We start from the raw sequence: 20,295 nt of genomic DNA on the forward strand, positions 1-20,295 counted from the left end.
TGGCCTGTTTCTGAGCTGTAAATCTGCCTCGACTCACCGAATGTGATTCCATGAATGGATTGTTCCCTTTTATTCTTGATACACTCTGGCAGGTTTTTCAAAGTTGAAAGAAGCTGAAACAAATAAATTTGGTTAGAATTTCAGTTGAGGAAAATTATAAAATCAATAACATCTGTGGGAGCAGGAGGTAATAACAGAGGAATACTAAAATGTACAGGCTGAGAGGAGATAGGCAACACTGGAGTAAAACACAGTAATTTATCAGGAAAATTCAGGTAAGGGTTACTCTGCATGTATACAAATGTGTGGAGTGTAGTTAATGATATTTGTGAGTTAGAGTCACAGATGACATGTGGAAATAGGATGGTGTGATAGAGACCTGGTTCAAAGAGAGGCAGAATTGGGTATGAAATCTTCCTGGGGATCAGGAAAGATATAAAAGGAATAAATTGGGAATGGGAGTGGCATTAATTCAGATCAGGGCAGTGATGGAAAGGGAATCCCAGAGGGATCAAGGACAGAATCTATTTGATTCGAAAAAAGTTCCAAATAAGATGAAATGACAATGCTGGGTGCAGTCAATAGACCACCAACTAGTTGGAAGGATGTTGAGGAATAAATCTGCAGGGAAATTACAGAGCGATACAAACATTCAAAGTCATTATAATGTGGGACTTGATTTATCCGAATAAAGACTACGATGTAAAAAGAACAATACAGCACAGGAACAGGCCCTTCGGCCCTCCAAGCCTGTACCGGTCATGGTACCAACCTTGGCCAAAACCCTCAGCACTTCCTTGTGCCGTATCCCTCTATACCCATCGTAATTCTGTAAAGGGCAGAGAAAGGCTGGAGTGTGTTCAGGGAATTTTTTTTACACACCAATATATTTACAATCCAGTCCAATGAGAAAGAGGCACTTCTGAACCTAGATTCCTTTCATTTACAGGATGCGTGGGTTGCTGGTTAGGACAGCATTTATTACCCATCCCTAGTTGCCCTTCAGAAGGTGATGGTGAGTTGCCTTCTTGAACCGCAACAGTCCTTGAGGTGTAGATACACCCACTGTGCTGTTAGGGAGGGTGTTCCAGGATATTGCCTCAGGATGGTGAATGACTTGGAGGGAAATCTCCAGGTGGTGGGGTTCCCAGGTATCTGCTGCTCTTGTCCTTCGAGATGGTAGAGGTTGTGGGTTTGGAAGGTTCTATCTAAGGAACCTTGGTGAGTTACTGCAGTGCATCTTGTGAATGGTACACACGGCTGCCACTGTGCGTCGGTGGTGGAGGTGGAAAGGGGTGCCAAGCAAACGGGCTGTTTGCCCTGGATGGCGTCAAGCTTGTTGAGTGTTGTTGGAGCTGCACTCATCCAGGCAAGTGGAGAGTTTTCCATCACACTCCTGACTTGCAGATAGAGGATGGGCGCAAATGTAACTTCCACTTGTCAGCCCGAGTCTGGATATTGTCCAGGTCTTGATACATTTGGACATGGACTGCTTCATTATCTGAGGAGTCACGAATGGTGCTGAACATTGTGCAGTCATCCGCAAACATCCTCACTTCTGACCTCATAATGGAAGAGAGGTCATTGATGAAGCAGCTGAAGATGGTTGAGCCAAGGACACTATGATTGACCTCAGACCACCACAACCATCTTCCTTTGTGCCAGCGGAGGGTCCCCTCACCCATATTCCCATTGACTCCAGTTTTGCTATAGCTCTCGACGCCACACTCGGTCAAGCGTGGTCTTGAGCAGTCACTCTCACCTCATATTTGCGTTTGATAAGGTTTCCCATGGCAGGTTGATGGAAAAAGTGAAGTCGTATGGTGTTCAGGGTGTACTAGCTAGATGGATAAAGAACTGACTGGGCAACAGGAGACAGAGAGTAGTGGTGGAAAGCAGTGTCTCAAAATGGAGAAGGGTGACTAGTGGTGTTCCACAGGGATCCGTGCTCGGACCACTGTTGTTTGTGATCTACATAAATGACCTGGAGGAAGGTATAGGTGGTCTGATTAGCAAGTTTGCAGATGATACTAAGATTGGTGGAGTTGCAGATAGCGAGGAGGACTGTCAGAGAATACAACAAAATATAGATAGATTGGAGAGTTGGGCAGAGAAATGGCAGATGGAGTTCAATCCAGGCAAATGCGAGGTGATGCATTTTGGAAGATCAAATTCAAGAGCTGACTATATGGTCAATGGAAGGGTCTTGGGAAAAATTGATGTGCAGAGAGATCTGGGAGTTCAGGCCCATTGTACCCTGAAGGTGGCAACGCAGGTTGATCGAGTGGTCAAGAAGGCACACAGCATGCTTGCCTTCATCGGACGGGGTATTGAGTACAAGAGTTGGCAGGTCATGTTACAGTTGTATAGGACTTTGGTTCGGCCACATTTGGAATACTGCGTGCAGTTTTGGTCGCCACATTACCAGAAGGATGTGGATGCCTTGGAGAGGGTGCAGAGGAGGTTCACCAGGATGTTGCCTGGTATGGAGGGTGCTAGCTATAAAGAAAGGTTGAGTAGATTAGGATTGTTTTCGTTGGAAAGACGGAGGTTGAGGGGGGACCTGATTGAGGTCTACAAAATTATGAGAGGTATGGACAGGGTGGATAGCAACAAGCTTTTCCCAAGAGTGGGGGTGTCAGTTACAAGGGGTCACGATTTCAAAGTGAGAGGGGGAAAGTTTAAGGGAGATGTGCGTGGAAAGTTTTTTACGCAGAGGGTGGTGGGTGCCTGGAACGCCTTACCAGCGGAGGTGGTAGAGGCGGGCACGATAGCATCATTTAAGAAGCATCTAGACAGGTATATGAATGGGCAGGAACAGAGGGAAGTAGACCTTGGAAAATAGGAGACAGGTTTAGATAAAGGATCTGTATCGGCGCAAGCTGGGAGGGCCGAAGGGCCTGTTCCTGTGCTGTAATTTTCTTTGTTCTTTGTTCATATTCAGCTCTTTTGTCCCTTTTTGAATAAAGACTGTAAAGAGATCAGGAGCTGAGTGGCCCTGACAGAACCCAAACTGAGTGACAGTTAAACGCTTATTGCTAAGCAAGTATTGTTTGATACCACTGTTGATGCCCCCTTCCATCACTTTACTGAAGGGCTCGAGGGGAGCGGTAATAGTCAGCAAAAAAGGGTATAGTTCCAGATGGGGAAGGTGGTTGCAGATCAGGGAGGTAGATATGTGATTGTGACAGAGGCGCTGGAGGGAAGGCTAGTTGCGCTATAAGTGTATATGTGGGATTTGCAAAGAAGATGTGTGGGGCCATCCCCGACTTGGACACACACAAACTGATAGTGGGGGGGGGGGGGGACTGGAACTTGGTGCAGGAGCCAGGGTTGGACAGGTCACAGCCGCGCACGCTGGCCCCGTCAGTAGGGGCGAAGGTGCTGGCTGGGCTAACGGTGGAAATGGGAGGGGTGGACGGTTGGAGGTTTCTGCATCCGAGGAAGCTGGAGTACTTGTTTTTCTCAGCAGTCCATAAGGTATACTCGCGGTTCGACTTTTTTGTGGTGGGGAAGGCTTTGCTGGCTGGGGTTAAGGGGTCGGAGTACTCGGCAATTGCAGTGTCAGATCATGCTCCGCATTGGGTGGATATGGTACCGGCGAAGAGGATGGTACAGAGACCGGGGTGGAAATTAGATGTGGGACTTTTGGGGGACCGAGGGTTTTATCACAAAATTGAAAAAGTAATTGAGGAATATATAGGTTTTAACTGCACAGGGTGGGGTGTCGAAGGCAGTTGTCTGGGAGGCTTTAAAAGCGGTGGTGAGAGGTGAAGTGATCTTGTTCAAGGCTAGGCTGGACAAAGAGGTTGGAACATCAGAGGGTAATAGAGGAAATGCTGGAGATAGATAGGAGGTATGCAGAAGATGGGGACTCAGAGAAGTTGCAAAAGAGGAAGGAACTACAGGCGAGCTTTGACCGATTATCTACCAGTAAGGCGGTGCACCAATTGAGGCGAGCAAGGGGTGCAGTTTACGAGCATGGAGAGAAGGCGGGGTGGATGTTCGTGGGTCAGCTTTGGAGGGAGGCTGCGGCAAGGGAAATTGTCCAGGTGTGGGACAGGGCAGGGAAGTTGGTGGCAGCTCCAGATTAGGTTAACAAGGTCTTTAAGGAATTCTATGAGAGGTCATAGAGGTCAGAGCCACCTGGGGGAGACCGGGAGGTGCAGGAATTTCTAGATGGGTTGGAGTACCCAAGGTTAGGGGAGGGGGCAGGGCTACAATAGAAGGAACAATAGTGGAGCAGGAGATAAAAGATGCGATTGGGAGGATGCAGTCGGGGAAGGTGGCAGGGCCGGATGGGTTTCCGGTGGAATATTATAAAAAAACTCGAAGATAAGCTGGTACCACTGTTGGTGGGGATGTTTGAAGAGGTGATAGGGAAGGGAGTGTTACCACAAACGTTGGGGCAGGCATCGATTTCCCTGTTGCTTCAAAAAGATAAGGATCCGACGGAGTGTGGGTCATATAGGCCCATATCACTTTCAAACGTGGACGCAAAGATATTGGCGAAGGTACTGGCAGGTAGGCTGGAGGAGTGCCTCCTGAAGGTGATAGGTGAAGATCAGATGGGGTTCGTGAGATGGAGTCAGCTCTTTTCGAATGTTAGGGTGGGTATTGAACGTGGTTATGGTACCGGTGAAGGGGAAGGAGACAGAGGTGGCTGTGGCATTGGACGCCGAGAAAAAGTTTGACCGGGTAGAATGGGGGTACTTTGATTTGATTTATTGTCACATGTATTAGTATACAGTGAAAAGTATTGTTTCTTGCATGCTGTACAGACAATGCATACCGTACATAGGGAGGGAAGGAGAGACTGCAGAATATAATGTTACAGTTATAGCAAGGTGTAGAGAAAAGGTCAACTCCTGAGGTAGGTCCATTCAAAAGTCTGATGGCAGTAGGGAAGAAGCTGTTCTCGAGTCAGTTGGTACGTGACCTCAAACTTTGGTATCTTTTTCTTGACAGAAGAAGGTTGAAGAGAATATGTCCGGGGTGCGTGGGGTCCTTAATTATGCTGGCTGCCTTTCCGAGGCAGCGGGAATTATAGACAGAGTCAATGGATGGGAGGCTGGTTTGGGTGATGGACTGGGCTACATTCACAACCTTTTGTAGCTTCCTACAGTCTTGGGCAGAGCAGGCTCCATAACAAGCTGTGATACAACCAGAAAGAATGCTTTCTATGGTGCATCTGTAAAAGTTGGTGAGAGTCGTAGCTGACTTGCCAAATTTCCTTAGTCTTCTGAGAAAGTAGAGTCATTGGTGGGCTTTCTTAACCATAGTGTCGGCATGGGGGGACCAGGACAGGCTGTTGGTGATCTGGACACCTAAAAACCTGAAGCTCTCAACCCTTTCTACTGTGTTCCCATTGATGTAGACAGGGGCATGTTCTCCACTACGCTTCCTGAAGTCGATGACAATCTCCTTCATTTTGTTGACATTAAGGGAGAGATTATTGTCATCGCACCAGTTCACCAGATTCTCTATCTCATTCCTGTACTCTGTCTTGTCATTGTTTGAAATCCGACCCACTTGATGGCAGTTCTGGAGCGGTTTGGGATTGGACCAAGATTTGTGGACTGGGTAAGACTACTGTACAAGGAGTTGAGGGCGAGTGTTCACACAAATAACATCAGCTCGAGATACTTTTCTCTCCACCGTGGGACTAGGCAGGGATGTCCTCTGCCCCCCTGCTGTTTGCACTCACGATTGAGCTGTTGGCCATCGCATTAAGAAGTTTGGGGGTATGGAAAGGGATCGTGCTGGGGGGGGGGGGGGGGGGGGGGGGTAGAGCATAGGGTGTCCTTATATGCTGATGATTTGTTGTTATACGTGTCGGGACCGAGTATGTCGATGGGGGTAAACTTGGAGCTGCTTCAGGTGTTTGGGTCTTTCTCGGGGTACAAACTAAATCACGACAAGAGTGAATATTTTGTGGTGTCTCGGCCGGGTGTGGGGGCAGGGTTGGGGGGGCTACCATTCCGTAAGGCAGGGATTCATTTTAGATACCTGGGGGTGCAGGTTGCTCGAGATTGGGGGTGCTCTGTAGGTACAACATTTCTAGTTTGGTGGGGAGAGTGAAAGCTGATCTGGCAAGGTGGGATGGTCTCCCTCTATTACTGGCAGATTGGGTACAGGCGGTTAAAATGAACGTGTTGCCGCGATTCCTGTTTATTTTCCAATGCCTGCCGATTTTCCTGCCAAAGGCATTTTTCAGAGAGATTGAAGGAAGGATTACCTCGTTCATATGGGGAGGGAAAGTGGCCAGATTTAGAAAGGTGCTGCTACAGAGGGGAAGGCAGGAAGGGGGTTTGGGTCTTCCACACCGGATGTATTATTACTGGGCGGCGAATGTGGAGAAGGTACGGAGCTGGGTCTGACTCCCAGTGGGTCAGAATGGAGAAGTGTTTGTGCAGGGGGTCGGGGCTGAAGGCGCTAGCAACAGCGCTGCTGAATTGGATCACATCGAACATTGTGGGGGGGGGGGGGGGGCTGTGTGTGTTAATGGCGACTATGGGGGATCCCTAATTCTATTTTGTTATTTGTTTATGCTGACATGCGGGCTAACGTTTGGGGTCTGGTGGGAGGATGGGATCGTTGTTGTTGATAGGAGATAGGAGAGGTGCTAAATGAGTATTTTTCGTCAGTATTCACACAGGAAAAAGGCAAAGTTGTCGAGGAGAATACTGAGATACAGGCCACTAGACTAGAAGGGCTTGAGGTTCATAAGGAGGAGGTGTTAGCGATTCTGGAAAGTGTGAAAATAGATAAGTCCCCTGGGCCGGATGGGATTTATCCTAGGATTCTCTGGGAAGCTAGGGAGGAAATTGCTGAGCCTTTGTCTACAGGAATAGTGCCAGAGGACTGGAGGGTAGCAAATGTTGTCCCCTTGTACAAGAAGGGGAGTAGAGATAACCCCAGTGACTATAGACCAGTGAGCCGTACTTCTGTTGTGGGAAAAGTCTTGGAAAGGTTTATAAGAGATAGGATGTATAATCATCTGGAAAGGAATAATTTGATTAGAGATAGTCAACATGGTTTTGTGAAGGGTAGGTCGTGCCTCACAAACCTCATTGAGTTATTCGAGAAGGTGACCAAACAGGTGGATGAGGGTAAAGCAGTTGACGTGGTGTATATGGATTTCAGTAAAGCGTTTGATAAGGTTCCCCACGGTAGGCTATTGCAGAAAATATAGAGGCATGGGATTCAGGGTGATTTAGCAGTTTGGTTCAGAAATTGGCTAGCTGATAGAAGACAAAGAGTGGTGGTTGATGGGAAATGCTCTGACTGGTGTCCAGTTACTAGTGGTGTGCCACAAGGATCTGTTTTGGGGCCGTTGCTGTTTGTCATTTTTATAAATGACCTGGAGGAGGGCGTAGAGTAAATTTGCAGATGACACTAAAGTCGGTGGAGTTGTGGACAGTGCAGAAGGATGTTACAAGTTACAGAGGAACATAGATAAGCTGCAGAGCTGGGCTGACAGGTGGCAAATGGAGTTTAATGCAGAAAAGTGTGAGGTGATTCATTTTGGAAGGAATAACAGGAAGGCAGAGTACTGGGCTAATGGTAAGATTCTTGGTAGTGTGGACGAGCAGAGAGATCTCGGTGTCCATGTCCATAGATCCCTGAAAGTTGCCACCCAGGTTGAGAAGGTTGTTAAGAAGGCGTACAGTGTGTTAGCTTTTATTGGTAGAGGAATTGAGTTTCGGAGCCATGAGGTCATGTTGCAGTTGTACAAAACTCTGGTGCGGCCGCATTTGGAGTATTGTGTGCAGTTCTGGTCGCCACATTATAGGAAGGTTGTGGAAGCATTGGAAAGGGTACAGAGAAGATTTACAAGAATGTTGCCTGGTATGGAGGGAAGATCATATGAGGAAAGGCTGAAGGACTTGAGGCTGTTTTCGTTAGAGAGAAGGTTAAGGGGGGAGTTAATTGAGGCATACAAGATGATCAGAGGATTAGATAGGGTGGACATCGAGAGCTTTTTTCCTCGGATGGTGATGTCCAGCACGAGGGGACATAGCTTTAAATTGAGGGGAGATAGATATAGGACAGATGCCAGAGTTAGGTTCTTTACTCAGAGAGTAGTAAGGGCGTGGAATGCCCTGCCTGCAATAGTAGTGGACTCGCCAACGCTAAACGCATTCAAATGGTCATTAGATAGACATATGGACGATAAGGGAATAGTGTAGAGGGACTTTAGAGGGGTTTCACAGGACGGCGCAACATCGTGGGCCGAAGGGCCTGTACTGCGCTGTAATGTTCTGTGTTCTATATGGGGATTGACATCATATTCGTTACTGCTTATTGTTTATTGTTGTTGGCTGTAAATTTGGGAGAAAGTGTGAAAAAAGAGAATAAAAATGTTTTTTTTAAAAAGGAAGGGCAGGATTGGCAGCTGAATGTTCGAGGATTTAGATGCTTCAGGAGAGAGAGAGCGGGATGTAAAAGGGATGGGGGAGCAGCATTACTGGTTACGGAGAATATTATAGCCGTACTGCGGGAGGACACCTTGGAGCAGGGGTGGGCAAACTACGGCCCGCGGGCCGCATGCGGCCCGCCAAAGGTCTTTATGCGGCCCACCAAGATCAAGTCATTAAAAATATATATTTTTTTTAAATTTAAGGTTAATGGGGGGGGGGGGGGGGGGGGGCTGTTGGGTTACTGGTATAGGGTGGATACGTTGACTTGAGTAGGGTGATCATTGCTCGGCACAACATGTGTTTCATGTGAAGTTTCTACTTTAAAATATTAATTAATAAAAATTAATTGCTTGTTTTTCTTTAAAAACCTTTTATTTTGGCTATTTTAAATATTAATTATTTTACTTAATATACTATGCGGCCCATTAAAATTGTGAATTTCTGAATGTGGCCCTTGCACGGAAAAGTTTGCCCATCCCTGCCTTGGAGGGTTCATACAATGAGGCAATATGAGTAGAACTCAGGAACAGGAAGGGGGCAATTACTATGTTGGGGGTTTATTACAGGCTCCCCAACTCCCAAAAGATGTGGTGTTAGGTGAATTGGACATTCTGAATTCTCCCTCCGTGTATCCGAACAGGCGCCGGAATGTGGCGACTAGGGGCTTTTCACAGTAACTTGATTGCAGTGTTAATGTGAGCCTACTTGTGACAATAGAAAGAATGATATTATAAGGAACAATTGGTTGAGAGATTTGGTATCGGTGCAAAAGTAACAGGGTTGTTATGGTCGGGGATTTTAATTTCCCCTATATTGACTGGGACTCACTTAGTGCTAGGGGTTTAGAAGGGGCAGAGTTTGTAAGGTGTATCCAGAAAATCTTCTTGATGCAATATGTAGATAGTCCAACTAGGGAGGAGGCAGAACTGGATCTGGTATTATAACATGGAACATAGAACATATGGTGCAGAAGGAGGCCATTCGGCCCATCGAGTCTGCACCGATCCAGTTAAGCCCTCACTTCCATCCTATCCCCGTAACCCAATAACCCCTCCTCACCTTTTTTGGTCACTAAGGGCAATTTATCAAGGCCAATTCACCGAACCTGCACGTCTTTGGACTGTGGGAGGAAACAGGAGCACCCGGAGGAAACCCACGCACACACGGGGAGAACGTGCAAACTCTGCACAGTGATCCAGCGGGGAATCAAACCTGGGACCCGGGTGCTGTGAAGCCACAGTGCTATCCACTTGTGCTACCGTGCTGCCCTATTGGGGAATGAGCCTGGACAGGTGGTTCAGGTTTCAGTAGGGGAACATTTTAGGGGTAGTGACCACAATTCCCTAAGTTCTAGGATACTTTTAGATCGGGATAAGGTGCTAAACTGAAAGGCAAATTACGATAACGTTAGACAGGAATTGAAGAATTTGGATTGGGTGCGGCTGTTGGAGGGTAAATCAACATCGGACATGTGGGAGTCTTTCAAGCGATAGTTGATTAGGATTCAGGAAAGTCACGTTCCAGAGAGAACGAAGGATAAGTTTGGGAAGTTTAGGGAGCCTTGGAAAACGAGGATATTGTCAACCTCGTCAAAAAGAGAAAGGAGACTTTTGTACGGTCTAGAAGAGCGGGGACAGTTGAAACCCTCGAGGAGTATAAAGAAAGAAGGAAGATACTTAAGTGGGAAATTAGGAGGGCTCAAGAAAAGCCTTTGGCAAGTAGGGTTAAGGTGAATCCCAAAGCTTTTTATTCATACGTAAAAAGCAAGATGGTGGCCAAGAAAGGATTGGACCACTTAAAGACAGTGGGGGGGCAATCTATGTGTTGAGCCAGAGGAAATGGGCGAGGTACCAAATGAGTACTTTGCATCAGTGGTCACCAAAGAAAGGATTTTGTGGAAGATGATGCTTGGGTAGTGTGTGGACAGTTTGGATCATGTTGTCATCGAAAAGGAGGTGGTATTGGGTGTTTTAAAAGACACTGGGCTGGATTCTCCGCAGCCCTGTGCCGAAATCGCGCAACTTCACGCTGAAATCGGGTCTGCCGCCAGTTCAGCGATTCTCTGGGACCCGAGATCGCGTGATCACGGAGTACGGCGCGAGGCTGGGGGCCCATTGACAGAGGCCCATCCAGTGATCCTCCGCTCCCAACAGGCCGAGTTCCCAACGATGTGGAACTAACCTGGTATTGCCAGTCGGGATGCTGGCATGGCGGCTGCGGACTCAGTCCATGGCTGCCCTGGTGGGGGGGTGGGGAGATCGGACACCCAGGGGTGGGGGGTTATAGGTGCCCCAGGGTTAATATCCGCACAGTCAGATGCTCGGGAGCACGGCAAAGATAATCCACCTGCACATCTTTTGACTGTGGGAGGAAACCGGAGCCCCCGGAGGAAACCCACGCAGACATGGGGAGGACGTGCAGACTCCGCACAGACAGTGACCCAAGCCGGAATTGAACCTGGGACCCTCGAGCTGTGAAGCAACTGTGCTAACCACCATGCTACCGTGCTGTTGAGGATTGTCAGAGGATACAGCAGGACATAGATAGGAAGGAGACTTTGGCAGAGAAAATGGAAAATGGAATTTAATCCAGACAAATGTGAGGTAATGCATTTTGGTGGGTCTAACATAGAAGGGAAATATACCGTAAATGGCAAAACTCTTTGGAATTCTAGAAAGTCAGAGAGATCTGGGCGTGCAGGTCCTCAGATCTTTCAAAGTGGCAACTCAACTGGACAAGGTAGTCAAGAAAGCAAACGGAATGCTTGCCTTCATTGGACGGGGCATCGAGTATAAAAACTGCCAACTCATGCAACAGTTGTATAGAACCTTGGTACGGCCGCATTTGGAATATTGCGCACAATTCTGGTCGCCACATTACCAGAAGGATTTGGAGGCTTTGGAGAGGGTACAGAGGAGGTTTACCAGGATGTTGCCTGGTCTGGAGGGTGTTAGCTATGTGGAGAGGCTGAATAGACTCGGACAGTTTTCATTAGAACGACGGAGGTTGCGGGGCGACCTGATAGAGGTCTGCAAGATTATGAGGGGCATGGATAGAGTGAATGGGCAGGCGCTCTTTCCCAGGGTGGAGGGGTCAGTCACCGGGGTGCAAAGGTTTAAGGTCCATGGGGCAACGTTTAGAGGAGATGTGCGAGGCAGGTTTTTTACACAGAGGGTGGTGAGTGCCTGGAACACGTTGCCAGGGGAGGCTGTGGAAGCAGATACATTAAAATCATTCAAAAGGCATCTTGACAAACACATAGGTAGGATGGGTATAGAGGGATACGGCACAAGGAAGTGCTGAGGGTTTTGGTGTCATGACCGGTACAGGCTTGCAGGGCCGAAGGGCCTGTTCCTTTGCTGTATTGTTCTTTGATGAACAAGCTGCAGCCTAGACATCACATCAAAATGGCCATCTCCAGGTCATCCCAGGAATAATCGCACTACCCTTTCAATCACACTTGTTTACCAAACACAGTGGCACCCAACGTCCTTATTTGGAAGGGTCACCTGCCTCCAAGACTCGCAGGCATGGCCACTGAGTGGCCACTCCAAATCAATGTGGCAGGCCCTGTTTGGACTTGATCGATCAGGGTGATCGAACCCCGATCAATTGGTTAGCAATGACCCCAGAGATCACACAAAAGGACACAAAATCCAAACAGGTTAAAAGGTGCTGCACCACCTTAGAATCTCTCTCTGCAGCATCAACGGAACAACGGATACCATCAGCCGACCAACAGGAGGAACAGAGCAGACCACGGACCGGGCACTGAGGACTACAGGATTCAGCACAGATAACGGCCAATATCTGTCTGCGACTTGCTAGTCACTCTGAAGTCAAGTATGATCTTGTCGTACTCTGTAGAATTACTTGTATTGGATGGAGTGGTTCATTAACTACAACACTGTATGAGTGCGAATAAATACAGTTTGATTGAACCAAGTCAACTTACAGTCATTTGCCTACCGCATACGGGTTAAAGACACACTGTGGTAGCAACTGCTGAAGGTTGGCATCTGTGAAGCCGGGGACCTCCATAGAATTTAGTGTAGAAGGAGACCATTTGGCCCATCGAGTCTGCACAGACCCTTGGAAAGAGCACCCTACCTAAGGTCACACCTCCACCCTAACCCCACCTAACCTTTTTTTTGAACACTACGGGCAATTTAGCATAGCCAATCCACCTAACCTGCACCACTTTGGACTGTGGCAGGAAACCGGAGCACCCGGAGGAAACCCGCGCAGACAATGGAGGAGGAAGCTCCACAAACATCTCCATCCTCAATGATGGAAATACCCAGCACAACTGTGCTAACCACTGTGCTACCGTGCTGCCCTTCGCAGGAGACTGAGATGGACCACTCGGCACCTCTGGCTGAAGATTATTCTGAATGCCTCTGCCTTATAGAATGTTACACACAGAAGGAAGCTGTCTGGCCCATTCTGTCTGCCGCCATCTGGCACTTCCTATTCTAATCCCATTTTATTTTGCACGGATGTGCTGGGATCCTCCATCACTGAGGATGGGGATATTTGTGGAGCCTCCTCCTCCAGCAAGTTGTCCACCACCATTCACGGCTGGATGTGGCAGGACTGCAGAGCTTAGATCTGATCCTTTAGTTGCAGAATCAGTTAGCTCTGTTACTTACTGCTTATGTTCTGTGTCTTATAACCCTGAATGCTATCCTTTAGCGTGTACAGCTCTTGCAGTTCCTTGTAAGAGGGTGCAAGAGTAGCTCCTGAGAACACACCCGGAGGCGAACGATTGTTCTCACATTCATTGAGCTGCCGCGATAACTTAATAATCGCTTCATCTTTGGCTGGTATCCCTCACCACCCACATCCTGCAGATGGAGCATGCAACTGCCCTAGCCTCCATCCCCTCTTACCTTACAGAATATAGCTGCCCTGTGGATCAACTGGAACTCCGCTCTGAGTCTGCACCGGCCCTTGGAAAGAACACCTTACTTAATCTCATGCCTTCCACCCTCATCCTGTAACCCCACCTAACTGACCACTGCACCTAACCTGCACATCTTTGGACTGTGGGAGGAAACCAGAGCACCTGGAGGAAACCCACGACAAAGTCCTGTCTTCACATTGAGGATACCCTCCATTGTGTTGGATGGCACTATCACTAAGCTAATTGGGATAAATTTTGATCAGATCTAGCAACTCAAAACTTGACATCCATGAGGAACTGTGGGCCATCAACAGCAGCAGAATTATATATAAACGCAATTTATAACCTCACAGCCCGGCATATCCCCCACTCTACCATAACCACCCAGCCAGGGGATCAACCCTGGTTCAATGAAGAGTGCAGGAGAGCATGGCAGGAGCAACACCAGGCAGAGTGAAAAATGAGGTGTCAACCTGGTGAAGCTACAACACAGGACTACTTGTGTGCCAAACAGCATAAGCAGCTAACCCGCTGACGATACCTGCGGGAAGTGCATCCAACTCCAGCTCCTCAGAGACCGTGTTAGGGAACTGGAGCTGGATGAACTTCAACAAAGAACAAAGAAAATTACAGCACAGGAACAGGCCCTTCGGCCCTCCCAGCCTGCGCCGATCCAGATCCTTTATCTAAACCTGCCGCCTATTTTCCAAGGATCTACTTCCCTCTGTTCCCCGCCCGTTCCTATATCTGTCTAGATGCATCGTAAATAATGCTATCGTGCCCGCCTCTACCACCTCCGCTGGCAAAGCATTCCAGGCACCCACCAACCTCTGCGTGAAAAACTTTCCACGCACATCTCCCTTAAACTTTCCCCCTCTCACATTAAAATCGTGACCCCTTGTAATTGACACCCCCACTCTTGGAAAAAGCTTGTTGCTATCCACCCTGTCCATACCTCTCATAATTTTGTAGATCTCAATCAGGTCCACCCTCAACCTCCGTCTTTCCAATGAAAACAATCCTAATCTACTCAACCTTTCTTCACAGCTACCACCCTCCATACAAGGCAACATCCTGGTGAACCTCCTCTGCACCCTCTCTAAAGCATCCACATCCTTCTGGTAATGTGGCGACCAGAACTGCACGCAGTATTCCAAATGTGGCCTAACCAAAGTCCTATACAACTGTAACATGACCTGCCGACTCTTGTACTCAATACCCCGTCCGATGAAGGCAAGCATGCTGTATGCCTTCTTGACCACTCGATCAACCTGCGTTGCCACCTTCAGGGTACAATGGACCTGAACTCCCAGATCTCTCTGGACATCAATTTTCCCCAGGACTCTTCCATTGACCATATAGTCCGCTCTTGAATTTGATCTTCCAAAATGCATCACCTCGCCATTTGCCTGGATTGAACTCCATCTGCCATTTCCCTGCCCAAATCTCCAATCCATCCATATTTTGCTGTATTCTCCTACAGTCCTCCTCGCTATCTGCAACTCCACCAATCTTAGTATCATCTGCAAACTTGCTAATTAGACCACCTATACCTTCCTCCAGATCATTTATGTATATCACAAACAACAGTGGTCCGAGCACGGATCCCTGTGGAATACCACTAGTCACCTTTCTCCATTTTGAGACACTCCCTTCCACCACTACTCTCTGTCTCCTGTTGCCCAGCCAGTTCTTTATCCATCTAGCTAGTACACCCTGAACCCCATACGACTTCACTTTTGCCATCAACCTGCCATGGGAAACTTTATCAAACGCCTTACTGAAGTCCATGTATATGACATCTACAGCCATTCCATCATCAATTCACTTTGTCACTTCCTCAAATAATTCTATTAGATTTGTAAGACATTACCTTCCCTGCATAAAACCATGCTGCCTATCACTGATAAGTCTATTTTCTTGCAAATGTGAATCGATCCTATCCCTCAGTATCTTCTCCAACAGTTTGCCTACCACTGACATCAAGCTCACAGGTCTATAATTCCCTGGATTTTCTCTGCTACCCTTCTTAAACAAAGGGACAACATTAGCAATTCTCCAGTCCTCCGGGATCTCACCCATGCTCAAGGATGCTGCAAAGATATCTGTTAAGGCCCCAGCTATTTCGTCCCTCGCTTCCCTCAGTAACCTGGGATAAATCCCATCCGGACCTGGGGACTTGTCCTCCTTAATGCCTTTTAGAATACCCAAAACTTCCCCTTTCCTTCTGCCGACTTGACCTAGAGTATTTAAACATCCATCCCTAGCCTCAACATCCATCATGTCCCTCTCCTTGGTGAATACCGATGCAAAGAACTCATTAAGAATCTCACCCATTTCCTCTGACTCTACGCATAAATTCCCACTTTTGTCTTTGAGTGGGCCAATCCTTTCTCTAGTTACCCTCTTGCTCCTTATATACGAATAAAAGGCTTTGGGATTTTCCTTAACCCTGTTAGTGAAAGATATTCATGACCCCTTTTAGCCCTCTTTATTGCACGTTTGAGATTTGTCCTACTTTCCCAATATTCCTCCAAAGCTTCATCAGTTTTAAGTCGCCGAGATCTTATGTATGCTTCCTTTTTCATCTTAGCAAGTCTCACAATTCCACCCATCATCCATGGTTCCCTAATCTTGCCATTTCTATCCCTCATTTTCACAGGAACATGTCTGTCCTGGACTCTAATCAACCTTTCCTTCAAAGACTCCCACATTTCAAATGTGGATTTACCCTTAAACAGCTGCTCCCAATCCACATTCCCTAGCTCCTGCCGAATTGTGTTATACTTGGCCTTTCCCCAATTGAGCACTCTTCCTTTAGGACCACTCTCGTCTTTGTCCATCCGGATCATCTGGGAGGCAGAGGGGTTAACAGACAAGAGTTACAAGGAGATAGCCACACCCAAGGTACAGGACAAGAGTAGCTGGGTTACAGTCAGGGGAAAGAAGATGAACGGGCAGACAGTGCAGGGATCCCTCGTGGCCGTTCCCCTTCAAAACAAGGGGAAGGTCCTAGCGGCCAGGTTTCTGGCACTGAGTCTGAGAAGGGAAGGGGGGAGAATAGAAAAGCAATAGTAATAGGAGATTCAATGGTTAGGGGAATAGATAGGAGATTCTGTGGTCGCGAGCGAGTCTCCCGGAAGGTATGTTGCCTCCCGGGTGCCAGGGCCAGGGATGTCTCGGATCGTGTCTTCAGGATCCTGAAGGGGGAGGGTGAGCAGCCAGAAGTCATGGTGCACATTGGTACCAACGACGTAGGTAGGAAAAGGGGTGTGGATGTAATAAACGAGTTTAAGGAGTTAGGCTGGAAGTTAAAAGCCAGGACAGACAGAGTTGTCATCTCTGGTTTGTTGCCGGTGCCACGTGATAGCGAGGCTAGGAATAGGGAGAGAGTGCAGTTGAACACGTGGCTGCAGGAATGCTGTAGGAGGGAGGGCTTCAGGTATTTGGATAATTGGAGCGTATTCTGGGGTAGGTGGGACCTGTACAAGCAGGACGGGTTGCATCCGAACCAGAGGGGCACCAATATCCTGGGAGGGAGGTTTTCTAGTACTCTTCGGGAGGGTTTAAACTAATTTGGCAGGGGAATGGGAACTGGATTTGTAGTCCAGCAACTAAGGTAGCCGATATTCAGGACGTCAAAGCGTGTAGTGAGGCAGTGGGGAAGGTAACACTGACAAAGGAGAGTACTTGCAGGCACGGAGATGGGTTGAAGTGTGTATACTTCAACGCAAGAAGCATCAGGAATAAGGTGTGTAAATTTAAGGCATGGAACGGCACTTGGGACTACGATGTGGTGGCCACCACGGAAACCTGGATAGAAGAGGGTCAGAAATGGTTGTTGGAGGTCCCTGGTTATAGATGTTTCAACAAGATTAGGGAGGATGGTAAAAGAGGTGGGGGGGGGGGGGTGGCATTGTTAATTAGAGATAGTATAACAGCTGCAGAAAGGCAGTTCGAGGGGGATCTGCCTACTGAGGTAATATGGGTTGAAGTCAGAAATAGGAAAGGAGCAGTCACCTTGTTGGGAGTTTTCTATAGGCCCCCCAATAGCAGCAGAGATGTGGAGGAACAGATTGGGAAACAGATTTTGGAAAGGTGCAGAAGTCACAGGGTAGTAGTCATGGGTGACTTCAACTTCCCAAATACTGAGTGGAAACTCTTTAGATCAAATAGTTTGGATGGGGTGGTGTTTGTGCAGTGTGTCCAGGAAGCTTTTCTAACACAGCATGTAGATTGTCCAACCAGAGGGGAGGCCATATTGGATTTGGTACTTGGTAATGAACCAGGGCAAGTGATAGATTTGTTAGTGGGCGAACATTTTGGAGATAGTGACCACAATTCTGTGACTTTCACTTTAGTAATGGAGATGGATAGGTGCGTGCAACAGGACAAGATTTACAATTGGGGGAAGGGTAAATACAATGCTGTCAGACAAGAACTGAAGTGCATAAGTTGGGAACATAGGATGTCAGGGAAGGACACAAGTGAAATATGGAACTTGTTCAAGGAACAGATACTACGTGTCCTTGATATGTATGTCCCTGTCAGGCAGGGAAGAGATGGTCGAGTGAGGGAACCATGGTTGACAAGAGAGGTTGAATGTCTTGTTAAGAGGAAGAAGGATACTTATGTAAGGCTGAGGAAACCAGGTTCAGACAGGGCGCTGGAGGGATACAAGACAGCCAGGAGGGAACTGAAGAAAGGGATTAGGAGAGCTAAGAGAGGGCATGAAAAATCTTTGGCGGGTAGAATCAAGTAAAATCCCAAGGCCTTTTACACATATGTGAGAAATATGAGAATGACTAGAGCGAGGGTGGGTCCGATCAAGGACAGTAGCGGGAGATTGTGTATTGAGTCTGAAGAGATAGGAGAGGTCTTGAACGAGTACTTTTCTTCAGTATTTACGAATTAGAGGGGCCATATTGTTGGAGGACAGTGTGAAACAGGCTGGGAAGCTCGAGGAGACACTTGTTAGGAAGAAAGATATGTTGGGCATTTTGAAAAACTTGAGGATAGACAAGTCCCCCTGGCCTGACGGGATATATCCAAGGATTCTATGGGAAGCAAGAGATGAAATTGCAGAGCCGTTGGCAATGATCTTTTCGTCCTCACTGTCAACAGGGGTGGTACCAGAGGATTGGAGAGTGGCGAATGTCGTGCCCCTGTTCAAAAAAAGAAATAAGGATAAACCTGGGAATTACAGGCCAGTTAGTCTTACTTCGGTGGTAGGCAAAGTAATGGGATGGGTACTGAGGGATAGGATTTCTGAGCATCTGGAAGGACACTGCTTGATTAGGGATAGTCAGCGCGGATATGTGAGGGGTAGGTCTTGCCTCACAAGTCTTATTGAATTCGTTGAGGAGGAGACCAAGCAGTGGATGAAGGTAAAGCAGTGGATGTGGTGTACATGGATTTTAGTAAAGCATTTGATAAGGTTTACCATGGTAGGCTTATGCAGAAAGTAAGGAGGCATGGGATAGTGGAAAATTTGGCCAGTTGGATAACGAACTAGCTAACCGATAGAAGTCAGAGAGTGGTGGTGGATGGCAAATATTCAGCCTGGAGCCCAGTTACCAGTGACGTACCGCAGGGATCAGTTCTGGGTCCTCTGCAGTTTGTGATTTTCATTAATGACTTGGATGAGGAAGTTGAAGGGTGGGTCAGTAAATTTGCAGACGATACAAAAATTGGTGGAGTTGTGGATAGTGAGGAGGGCTGTTGTCGGCTGCAAAGAGACATAGATAGGATGCAGAGCTGGGCTGAGAAGTGGCAGGTGGAGTTTAACCCTGAAAAGTGTGAGGTTGTTCATTTTGGAAGGACAAATATGAATGCGGAATACAGGGTTAACGGTAGGGTTCATGGCAATGTGGAGGAGCAGAGAGATCTTGGGGTCTATGTTCATAGATCTTTGAAAGTTGCCACTCAAGTGGATAGAGCTGTGAAGAAGGCCTATGATGTGCTAGCGTTCATTAGCAGAGGGATTGAATTTAAGAGCCGTGAGATGATGATGCAGCTGTACAAAACCTTGGTCAAGCCACATTTGGAGTACTGTGTGCAGTTCTGGTCACCTCATTTTAGGAAGGATGTGGAAGCTTTGGAAAAGGTGCAAAGGAGATTTACCAGGATGTTGCCTGGAATGGAGAGTAGGTCATACGAGGAAAGGTTGAGGGTGCTAGGCCTTTTCTCATTAGAACGGAGAAGGATGAGGGGGCGACTTGATAGAGGTTTATAAAATGATCAGGAGAATAGATAGAGTAGACAGTCAGAGACTTTTTCCCGGGTAGAACAAACCATTACAAGGGCACATAAATTTAAGGTAAATGGTGGAAGATATAGGGGGGATGTCAGAGGTAGGTTCTTTACCCAGAGAGTAGTAGGGGCATGGAATGCACTGCCTGTGGAAGTAGTCGGAAACATTAGGGACCTTCAAGCGGCTAGTGGATAGGTACATGGATTACGGTAGAATGATGGGGTGCAGATTAATTTGTTCTTAATCTTGGACAAAGGTACGGCACAACATTGTGGGCCGAAGGGCCTGTTCTGTGCTGTATTTTTCTATGTTCTATTTCCAGAGGCAAGGTTTGATCAGGGATAGTGAGCATGGCTTTTCAGGGAGTTCTTGCCAAACAAATTTGATTGAATTTCTTGAGCATGTGACTAAGTGTGTGGGTGAGGGTAGTGCAGTTGATGTAGTTCACATGGATTTCAGCAAAGCATCTGACAAGGTCCCACATGGGAGACATATAAAGGAGGCTGCACATGGGATACAGGGGAACCCGATAAGGTGGATTCAAAGCTGGCTGAGTTGTAGTTGCCACGTTTAGGGAACTGTGGACCTGCACGCCCAGATCCCTCGCTATGTTAATGTTCCTAAGGTTTCGTACATAGAACTTTGGTGAGGCCACAGCTGGAGCACTGTATGCAATTCGGGTCATCACATTATAGGAAGGATGTGATTGTACT

General features: G+C 47.5%; 1 protein-coding gene across 3 annotated transcripts in view; it reads right to left on the reverse strand.

Annotated features, from left to right (window-relative positions):
• The window catches only part of mtfmt (mitochondrial methionyl-tRNA formyltransferase), a 90,242-nt gene that overhangs the window by 51,776 nt on the left and 18,171 nt on the right, over nucleotides 1-20,295 (reverse strand). For all 3 annotated transcript variants that reach the window (XM_038813649.1, XM_038813650.1, XM_038813651.1), the window contains exon 5: nucleotides 38-113. In XM_038813649.1, coding sequence (XP_038669577.1) covers nucleotides 38-113 — 76 coding nt within the window. The remainder of the gene's footprint in view (nucleotides 1-37; nucleotides 114-20,295) is intronic.

The sequence above is a fragment of the Scyliorhinus canicula genome, chromosome 12, assembly GCF_902713615.1.
Source record: "Scyliorhinus canicula chromosome 12, sScyCan1.1, whole genome shotgun sequence".
Taxonomy (NCBI): Eukaryota; Metazoa; Chordata; class Chondrichthyes; order Carcharhiniformes; family Scyliorhinidae; genus Scyliorhinus; species Scyliorhinus canicula.